This window comes from Conger conger, chromosome 18 (genome assembly GCF_963514075.1).
Source record: "Conger conger chromosome 18, fConCon1.1, whole genome shotgun sequence".
Taxonomy (NCBI): domain Eukaryota; kingdom Metazoa; phylum Chordata; class Actinopteri; order Anguilliformes; family Congridae; genus Conger; species Conger conger.
Window position 1 is genome coordinate 6,279,199 of NC_083777.1, and position 10,802 is coordinate 6,290,000.

The following is a 10,802-nucleotide window of genomic DNA, read 5'->3' on the forward strand; positions in this document are numbered from 1 at the left end:
AGCTACAAGCCACAAAGTACCACAAAGCCAGGTATCAAGGATGAACCATAGTGCATTCTGGGCTATTTTAACTTTTTTAAGGACTGCAATTACCAATTATTTTTGAGAATTTTCAAGACAAATTTGATATACAGTGGTGTGAAAAAGTGTTTGTCCCCTTCCTGATTTTTTTTTTTTTTTTTTTTTTTTTTTTTTGCATGTTTGTCACACTTCAATGTTTCAGATCATCAAACAAATTTAAATATTAGTCAAGACAACACAAGTAAACACAAAATGCAGTTTTTAAATGAAGGTTTTTATTATTGAGGGAGAAAAAAAATCCAAACTTACATGGCACTGTGTGAAAAAGTGATTGCCCCCTAAACCTAATAACTGGTTGGGCCACCCTTAGCAGCAACAACTGCAATCAAGCGTTTGCGATAACTTGCAATGAGTCTCTTACAGCGCTGTGGAGGAATTTTGGCCCACTCATCTTTGCACAATTGTTGTAATTCAGCCACATTGGAGCATTTTCGAGCATGAACCGCCTTTTTAAGGTCATGCCACAGCATCTCAATAGGATTCAGGTCAGGACTTTGACTAGGCCACTCCAAAGTCTTCATTTTGTTTTTCTTCAGCCATTCAGAGGTGGACTTGCTGGTGTGTTTTGGATCATTGTCGTTTCAGCTTGAGGTCACAAACAGACATTCTCCTTCAGGATTTTTTGGTAGACAGCAGAATTCATGGTTCCATTTATCACAGCAAGTCTTCCAGGTCCTGAAGCAGCAAAACAGCCCCAGACCATCACACTACCACCACCATATTTTACTGTTGGTATGTTCTTTTTCTGAAATGCGGTGTTACTTTTACGCCAGATGTAATGGGACACACACCTACCCAAAAAGTTCAACTTTTGTCTCGTCAGACCACAGAGTATTTTCCCAAAAGTCTTGGGGAACATCAAGATGTTTTCTGGCAAAATTGAGACGAGCCTTAATGTTCTTTTTGCTCAGCAGTGGTTTTCGTCTTGGAACTCTGCCATGCAGGCCATTTTTGCCCAGTCTCTTGCTTATGGTGGAGTCCTGAACACTGACCTTAACTGAGGCGAGTGAGGCCTGCAGTTCTTTGGATGTTGTTGTGGGGTCTTTTGTGACCTTGGATGAGTCGTCGCTGCGCTCTTGGGGTAATTTTGGTCGGCCAGCCACTCCTGGGAAGGTTCACCACTGTTCCATGTTTTCGCCATTTGTGGATAATGGCTCTCACTGTGGTTCGCTGGAGTCCCAAAGCTTTAGAAATGGCTTTATAACCTTTTCCAGACTGATAGATCTCAATTACTTTCTTTCTCATTTGTTCCTGAATTTCTTTAGATCTCGGCATGATGTCTAGCTTTTGAGGATTTGGTCTACTTCACTTTGTCAGGCAGGTCCTATTTAAGTGATTTCTTGATTGAGAACAGGTGTGGCAGTAATCAAGCCTGGGTGTGGCTAGAGAAATTGAACAGTTAAGTTATGTTTTAACTGGGGGGGCAATCACTTTTTCACACAGGGCCATGTAGGTTTGGATTTTTTTTCTCCCTTAATTATAAAAACCTTCATTTAAAAACTGCATTTTGTGTTTACTTGTGTTGTCTTTGACTAATATTTAAATTTGTTTGATGATCTGAAACATTTAAGTGTGACAAACATGCAAAAAAATAAGAAATCAGGAAGGGGGCAAACACTTTTTCACACCACTGTATGTGATCTACATGGGTCCCTCTTCAATTAGTACATTTCAGAAATTTAAATAGAGGCTGGCTGGATATAAAGGAGATGCATATTCATATATTTTTTTTCAGAATCTTGGGACTGATGGAAATTTGCATCTCAGGAGTCAGAGAAGCTGTTGGGGGATTCACATTTCTCAAAATGAACAAATGGATACAAATCAATAAAATCAAATACAAATCAATAATTAAATCCTGATTCATCATACATTTTCACAGCAACAATGACATTGTGACAGCTATGATACATCCAAGGCAAATAAATTAAATTATAAATGTAGCAATGGAAACCATGCTGATGGCTTCCTTCTGAATTCAGTCCCACACCAGATCATGGTGTACAAGGCAGCCTCCAGAAGAAATGGTTTCTCAGTGTATGTAATGTAATGTAATGCAGTGTACTGTAATGGTGTATTGTAACATAGTGGAATGTACCACAATGCCGTGTAATGTAATGTAGTATAGTATAATGTAACATAATAGTTTACTGTACTGCATTGCACTGTAATGTAGTGCAAAGTAATATAATGCACTGTATCTAGTACACTGTACTGTACTGTATTGTACTGCCATGTACTGTAATGTAGTGGTAATGATTCATGCTGTGGATAAACATCAGTGCAAAAGGTGAGGCTATGCTTTTTTTTAAATACAGTATATTTATATAATAATCTCAATCTTGAAAGAGTTGAGACATGACACTAAGCCAGGAGGGAGGAGTAGTTTTTTGTTTTTGGAATTGGAGTTGCGCCCAGCAGGTCAGTCCGTACTCTGTGATAAAGAATATTTTAGTGCCATCTTCCATCCATTGTATTTGTGTGTCATTTATCCAGCAACAGTATGGAGTCTGTCGCCATGGTCCTGTGTGATTGGTTGGTTTCTCACATTAGCTAGTGGCGGTTATAGGCAGCAGCAGCTGTGGTTGGTGGGGATCCCCTTGATGCTGAGCTATAATAATAAGGGGAACCTGGAAGTTAACAGAAGAACGCACCGGTTTGAAAACTCCACAGCACAGAACGACGACCACAGCATGCTTCAGACATGCACTGGCCTGCAGTCCATGCACAATTTAGTCCCGAGATTGAATAACCAATAAAAGCACCTGCTACTGTTTCAATCACAAACATAAAAGTACGATCTCCGTCAGTATTGTTTGTTAAATGTGCCAAATTGGTTCTCTGCAGGAGCACAACTTGAATTTTGTTGTGTGTGCAGGCTCACAAAAAATGTTGATTGAATCCAGCCCCAGATTTGAAAAGGGGATGCATGGACAATAGACATGATATGGGATGGAAATGACTGTACAGGTCTCATTAATTATGAATATAGAGATTAGGTTATGACTATAAATGCTTGTAGGGAAACATGAAATGCTATAAAGACCAATACAATCTGCAAGTTGCTGTCAGTTTGTTTTTATTTATACACCGTTGTTGTTAAAACTCATTTAAAAGTCATTACAATACTAATAAAACCTACAGGCTTATTGGCAACGACTATACAACTCGAGATTGTAAATGTCTGCAAGGGGATTGAATATTTTCATGGAATAATCAATGTGAAAACAAATGCCACATGTTGCCAATATTACTCATTTTGTGGTTGTGACATAATTAACGGTTTCAGCTGTGAACTTGCCCGAATAGATGTCCAGTGAATAGAGACTTGTAATTTCAGTTCATTTAAACAAGTGAACTTGTAAAGTTACTTCTAGGAAAAGATTCATGTGTCAAAGTGAAGATCTGTTATACAAATGTTTGACGTCTGTAACCCTTTTTGTAAGTAATCTGCTTTATTTTGTAGGAAAAGAGGCAGTAGAAGGGGAGCACTCACTGAGTAAGGCTGGGTTGCTGAATCTCCAGGCTTCGTTGTACGTTGAATACGATGGGTGAGAGTATGGGCTCCCTGAAAACTCGCTCCCTGAAATAACACAGAATCACCATGGAGTGCTTATGGCTGCAGCTAACAGGAATTTGCCAGTACATACACGTAATGCATTATTGGCAGACGCTCTTATCCAGAGCGACGTACAGTTGATTAGACTAAGCAGGAGACAATCCTCCCCTGGAGCAATGCAGGGTTAAGGGCCTTGCTCAACGGCCCGACGGCTGTGCGGATCTTATTGTGGCTACACCGGGAATCGAACCGCCGCCCTTGCGGGTCCCAGTCATTTACCTTAACCACTACGCTACAGGCTGCCCCATTATGCTAAAGGTATCTGTACACACACACAAATACATATGATTTTTTATTTATATTATTTATAATTGGACAACTTACTATTCCACAACATCTGAAATTACTTTTTTTTAAATTCTGTATATACAATGAATTAATGGCCACCTCAATATTTCATATTAGTGACAACATTGTCTTGTGTTACTCTTGATATGAATCTAATATGCTGGTGCACTTTCAAGCGTGTTGTGACAATTGTTTGTGAAATGCTGTATGCTGGGATAGGCTCCAGCCCCCCTGCGACCCTGTTCAGGATAAGCGGGTTAAGATAATGGATGGATGGATGGATGGAGACAGTCAGACTCAGCTACACTTACCAGAAACCATTCCGGCTAGTGCTGGGGAGGAATAGCCTTGCCCTGCAGGGGGCACGTGTGGGGGGTAGCCAGGGAGGGTGGTGCCCACGTCGCGACCTGAGGGCAGAGCACAACAAGTGTGTTATTTTATCTCAGGGGACCCAGTTACAGAAAACTAATACTGAATCATTTCACTTATCATCACAAATCTGGGTGATACCTGTTGTGTTTACACTGGCTATATGCATATACAGTACATGCCCCCCTCACTAGACATTTTACAGTAGGTTTAGTTTCAGGCTGACTAATGTCTTTACAGCAATAGTCATTTTTTACTTTTTTCCTTATGATAAATTAGGAAAAAGAAAAATAATTATAGCCAATAAACCCTTATAAATCACTCAACAGAAAATGTACGTGTATAAAATACTGTATAAAATGTTGCCCCAATCTCCCCCACTCCCAAACACACCATTTACAGTTTTAATAAAATTCTCATAAACATCTGCAAACTGAACCGTATTGTGCGTAAAAACGGAATTGGCAGTGGAACATCGTTGCTGCACGGTCTGTGGTGAGCCAGGTGAACCCAGGTGCCTTACCTGTGGCCCCAGGGAAGCTGTGTGAGACCAGGTCTGAACCACTGCCCCGTGACAAATCACGCTTCGCCTCATGCAATCCTGGAGTCAGTGCGGGTGAGGAGTATCCATTAGCCTGCCAACAAAGTGCATGCTCAATCACTGAATGTCAAGCAAATTCTCCATAAAATTCCACCTCGACTGGACATTCTACTGGATGTAAATCAACTACGGTGTGAATTATGTTTGTGTCTTCTTTAATTTAACAAATTTTGGCTATCATAAAACTCGCTGAGCAGTGTTTGTGAAGATAATGAGCTCTTTCATTTAACTGTGGATGACAGTTTATTGAATCTGGGCCTATATGTTTTGAATGGTGACCTGGTCTGTAAGAAAGTGCTGTGATTGCAGAAGCTCAAAGCGGGCTTTGAGTCTTTCTCAGAAAGGCAAGGTGGCGGAGTTTCCATCGATGCAGTCAGAAACGTGTCCCAGGCATGTAGGCAGAGCTTTGTGAGGGGGGAAACAAACCTACATCTGCCATTGTTCTCAATAGGGAACCATCACAGATCATTGCATTTTTAGTATTTTAACAAATAATGAAGTCAGAAAATTGCATTCAACTGGTATATAGTAGTTACATCAATCGTTAACCGTTTCTGAATGATTGACCATGATAAACATTTAAATATAGTATTTTGGACTGTTGTAGATTTGGCTTCAAAAATTATATTTACATAAAATTTTTCATTTTCAAAGCAATCCTTTGAGAAACAATGGACTGAACAGCAACTCTTTTCATTGAAGAAACTGAAAGAACATGCACAAATGTATATGTGCGTTTAGTGTATATTTTTTGGTGAATACATTAGTTTTATAATTACTTCTGTTGTCTGGCAGATATGTGGAAGTTAGAGTTGTGGAAGTTGTGTCCTGGCAGTTTGGCTGAGATGTACAGTGGACATATTACCTTTATCATGCAGATAAGGGTGTGTGTGTGTTTAGGGGGGGTTCTGGATGCTCAGATGCCAAGCATAAGTGTGGGAGGGCTAAAGCCACTGAGTTCTGCATTTTTTAACTAGATTGTTTTACAGCCCTCTTCAGACACCAGGCCCATCATTTCATGGGTTCACAAACAGAGCCTTCATTAAAAAGGATAGGGGTGGGATTAATATCACAATAAATCAGAACAGATTTCCCAGGATATGCTGGGGACCACTTTCTCCCACTTGCCTAAAGCCTTCCTTTTCTGGTTTTTTGTTTTAACTTGTTGTGACTGAAAGTAATTTCCAGTGGGTTTTGGGATAAGTCCTCAAGTAGAAATTAGTTTTGTAATCTGCAGTGATCTGAGAGCTCAAACAAAAAAAAAAATCAAACTTGTTCTTTATTGGCCAGACTTAAAGCGTAAAGGGAAAATTTACTATCTTGTTGTTTAATTGTCTCATGGATGTAATACAAAGTTCTACATTCTGCATAGGTCTTTATAATTTGTACTTTTTTGTATTTTAGTCTTTTGTTTCTTTTGTACAGAGAGATCATGGTGTCTGTGGAATAAACAACAAAGTCAAAGTTGTGCTTCAATATTTTTAAATGTCCACTGTAACAGACTGACAGGCAGCATCTGAATTTTAATTGTCACTTTATACTATTTTGCATTAGCGGCTTGTCATTAACCACCATTACCATCACTTTAAGTTACATTAAACAAACGATGTTGTTTTCGAATGTAGGGAAAGGCCTACCGCCATTTCTTAAGCAATGTTTGAAAAACCTCAATGCATATTCCGTTAATTGATGTCATATGATTTGTCATATTCACCCTTCATTTGTATACGTTTTGTCTGGAATCAACAAATGCAAACATTCACTCTGGCTGTAAAAAGATTCTAATTTATTGGTTAAAACTTCAATATTACAACCTTGCATACAGTTTCACTCACCACCGTTTAACTACGCGTACACCTCTTGGTTCAGTTGGGAAACCGTGCGGCCGTACCACTACGTGGAAGTAGGGGTGTTTCGCAGGCTACCGTTGGACTAGACCACATAGACAGGGGTGTTTTAATGTTCATGACAAATTTTATCAACACTTGAGTGGTTTGGGTGAAAGAAAGTGTTGAATCTGTTTGTTTGTTTTGGGTTGGCTTATTTGGCTCATTAATTGCTATTATTATTACTAATTATTTCGTTTATTGAATAGTGGTAGTGTCGGTGTTACCCAGTAGGTGGGGCTACAGCTTGTCTTTGGCTGTATTAGGCCCCATGGCCTCAGTATGGAGAGGAGTGTTGAGAGAGAAGGTCTGTCTAGGGTCATTGGACATGCCTATTTACTTATGCCTATTTATTTTGGGGGGTTTTTTGTACAGTTTATGTTTTGCTTATTTTTGATGTGTCCTGATTTTTCTGTCACTTCTTAAGAAAAATAAAAAAAATAAAAGAACACTGGCCTCGTCTGTTGACTCTGCCGCTGGCTATCCTGTCATATCCATATTAAAAATGCATATCCATATGTAAAAACTTTATGTAACAGAATTCATTTACAGTAGAATCACAGAAAAATACAATATTGTACCATTTTTGTCCATCAAATTCAAGTCAAATCAGTAATTTATGGCATTTAAAAAATATATATTTAGCAGCTGGTGTCTACTCAGAAACCCATGAAAAATACTTTAATGTCTTTTTTTAATGTATATGCAAAGTTTAAATAAAAACCTTCAGGCATGAGTAAAACGAATAAATAAACAATATTGATGTAACCTATGCTTGTAATTCTTAATTTACACTTCAAAGCCAGGATGATACAGTATATGCCCATTAAGTGTCGTTTAGGCTCATCACGGCTCGTTAAGGCTCGTTATGACTCGTTAAGGCTCGTTAAGGCTCGTTAAGGCTCGTTAAGGCTCGTTAAAGCATCACTGACCTGCTCTGGCTTCACGCGCTCGGCCGTGGGGAAGGCGTCGGGGAAAGTCGGCCGCTGGAAGACCCGGTCCAGAGCCTCCAGCTGCTGCTGTGTGAAGGCGTCGGCGCGGAGGTGTTTCCGTAAGCTCGCCACACTGGCCCGAGAGCCGCTGTTTGGACCGGAACCAGCCGAGCCATCTACAGGGAGACACAGCCACATCCCACATCTTCACATCCGCTGCCCTCCGCCCATTTACACAGGCTGGGCTGTAAAATAACGTGTGTGTGAGACTCCACCAGGACATACCACCAGGCAGAGCAGGGGTCTTCGTGCTGGGGAGGAGGTGTGTTAGTGCTGGAGAGGAGGTGTGTTAGCAATAGAGAGGAGGTGTGTTAGTGATGGAGAGGAGGTGTTTTAGCAATAGAGCGGAGGTGTGTTAGTGCTGGGGAGGTGCATTGGTGCTGAGGAGGAGGTGTGTTAGTGTTGGAGAGGAGGTGTTTTAGCAATAGAGAGCAGGTGTGTTAGTGCTGAGGAGGAGGTGTGTTAGTGATGGAGAGGAGGTGTTTTAGCAATAGAGCGGAGGTGTGTTCGTGCTGAGGAGGAGGTGCGTTAGTGATGGAGAGGAGGTGTGTTAGTGCTGAAGAGGAGGTGTGTTAGTGCTGGGGAGGAGGTGTGTTAGTGCTGAAGAGGAGGTGTGTTAGTGCTGAAGAGGAGGTGCGTTAGTGCTGGGGAGGAGGTGTGTTAGTGATGGAGAGGAGGTGTGTTAGTGCTGAAGAGGAGGTGCGTTAGTGCTGAGGAGGAGGTGCGTTAGTGCTGTGGAGGAGGTGTGTTAGTGATGGAGAGGAGGTGTGTTAGTGCTGAAGAGGAGGTGCGTTAGTGCTGAGGAGGAGGTGCGTTAGTGCTGAGAAGGAGGTGCGTTAGTGCTGAGGAGGAGGTGCGTTAGTGCTGGGGAGGAGGTGTGTTAGCAATGGAGCGGAGGTGTGTTAGTGCTGGGGAGGAGGTGTGTTAGCAATGGAGCGAAGGTGTGTTAGCAATAGACAGGAGGTGTGTTAGTGTTGGAGAAGAGGTGCGTTAGTGCTGGGGAGGTGTGTTAGTGCTGAGGAGGAGGTGCCTTAGTGCTGGGGAGGAGGTGTGTTAGTGCTGAGGAGGTGCGTTAGTCCTGGGGAGGAGGTGTGTTAGTGATGGAGAGGAGGTGTGTTAGTGCTGGGGAGGTGTGTTAGTGCTGAAGAGGAGGTGTGTTAGTGCTGGGGAGGTCTGTTAGTGCTGGGGAGGAAGTGTGTTAGTGCTGGGGAGGAGGTGCGTTAGTGCTGGAGAGGAGGTGTGTTAGTGCTGAGGAGGAGGTGTGTTAGTGCTGGGGAGGAGGTGTGTTAGTGTTGGAGAGGAGGTGTGTTAGTGCTGAGGAGGAGGTGTGTTAGTGTTGGAGAGGAGGATTGTTAGTGTTGGAGAGGTGTGTTAGTGCTGGGGAGGAGGTGTGTTAGTGCTGGAGAGGAGGTGCGTTAGTACTGAGGAGGAGGTGCATTAATGCTGAGGAGGTGCGTTAGTGCTGGGGAGGTGCATTAGTGCTGAGGAGGAGGTGTGTTAGTGCTGGGGAGGTGTGTTAGTGCTGTGGAGGAGGTGTGTTATGGGAGGAGGAGGTGTGTTAGTGCTGAAGAGGAGGTGTGTTAGTGCTGAGGAGGAGGTGCATTAATGCTGAGGAGGTGCGTTAGTGCTGGGGAGGTGCATTAGTGCTGAGGAGGAGGTGTGTTAGTGCTGGGGAGGTGTGTTAGTGCTGAAGAGGAGGTGCCTTAGTGCTGGGGAGGAGGTGCGTTATGGGAGGAGGAGGTGTGTTAGTGCTGAGGAGGAGGTGTGTTAGTTCTGGGGACGTGCGTTAGTGCTGTGGAGGAGGTGTGTTAGTGCTGGGGAGGAGGTGCGTTAGGGGAGGAGAGGAGGTGTGTTAGTGCTGAAGAGGAGGTGCGTTAGGGGAGGAGGTGCATTAGTGCTGTGGATGAGGTGTGCAGTAGAGAGGAGGTGCGTTAGTGCTGAGGAGGAGGTGCGTTAGTGCTGAGGAGGAGGTGTGTTCGTGCTGGGGAGGAGGTGTGCAGCAGAGAGGAGGTGCGTTAGTGCTGGGGAGGAGGTGCATTAGGGCTGGGGAGGAGGTGCGTTAGTGCTGGGGAGGAGGTGCATTAGTGCTGGGGAGGAGGTGCGTTAGTGCTGAGGAGGAGGTGCGTTAGTGATGGAGAGAAGGTGCGTTAGTGCTGAGGAGGAGGTGCGTTAGTGCTGAGGAGGAGGTGTGTTAGTGCTGGGGAGGAGGTGTGTTAGTGCTGAGGAGGAGGTGTGTTAGTGCTGGGGAGAAGGTGCGTTAGTGCTGAGGAGGAGGTGTGTTAGTGCTGGGGAGGAGGTGTGCAGTAGAGAGGAGGTGCGTTAGTGCTGGGGAGGAGGTGTGCAGTAGAGAGGAGGTGCATTAGTGCTGGGGAGGAGGTGCGTTAGTGCTGAGGAGGAGGTGCGTTAGTCCTGGGGAGGAGGTGTGTTAGTGATGGAGAGGAGGTGCGTTAGTGCTGAGGAGGAGGTGTGTTAGTGCTGAGGAGGAGGTGTGTTAGTGCTGGGGAGGAGGTGTGTTAGTGCTGGGGAGGAGGTGCGTTAGTGGAGGAGGTGCGTTACTGAAATGGCTGAAAGTACAAAGCAGCAGAACTGCTGCCCCTGCCATCTCACCCTCACGCTCTGCTGTTTAAAACACTAACTGCACTACTGAGCTCAAACTTGAGGCTCAAACTTGAGGCTCAACTTCAGTCAGAACTTCCACTCAATAAATGATTACCTTCTCCTGTACTTTCTACCCAATTAATTTCTGCAGAACTATGACTGCAGTCATTAATCTCAGGTAATGCTGTTGATGTAATGCATACTGTATATTCTTGCTTACACCCGATACCAGCCATTCTCCCTCCCACTCACTCATACCAGCTCAAAGTGTCATGACCTCAGCCTTTCCCAAAGTTATTTACTACAGTCAGCCTCCACTTCCTCTCTGAAATACACATCCCAGTTCAGCCCAAAGTCTCTGAAACACA

At 43.4% G+C, this 10,802-nt stretch overlaps 1 protein-coding gene across 1 annotated transcript in view; it reads right to left on the minus strand.

Annotated features, from left to right (window-relative positions):
• Window positions 1-2,634: 2,634 nt before the first annotated feature.
• The window catches only part of LOC133118202 (paired box protein Pax-2a-like), an 18,127-nt gene continuing 9,959 nt past the window's right edge, over window positions 2,635-10,802 (minus strand). The window contains exons 6-10 of the mRNA XM_061228010.1: window positions 7,777-7,952; window positions 4,881-4,992; window positions 4,300-4,395; window positions 3,578-3,664; window positions 2,635-2,711 (exon numbers count right to left, since the gene is read on the minus strand). Of these exons, the coding sequence (XP_061083994.1) occupies window positions 2,635-2,711; window positions 3,578-3,664; window positions 4,300-4,395; window positions 4,881-4,992; window positions 7,777-7,952 (548 nt within the window). The remainder of the gene's footprint in view (window positions 2,712-3,577; window positions 3,665-4,299; window positions 4,396-4,880; window positions 4,993-7,776; window positions 7,953-10,802) is intronic.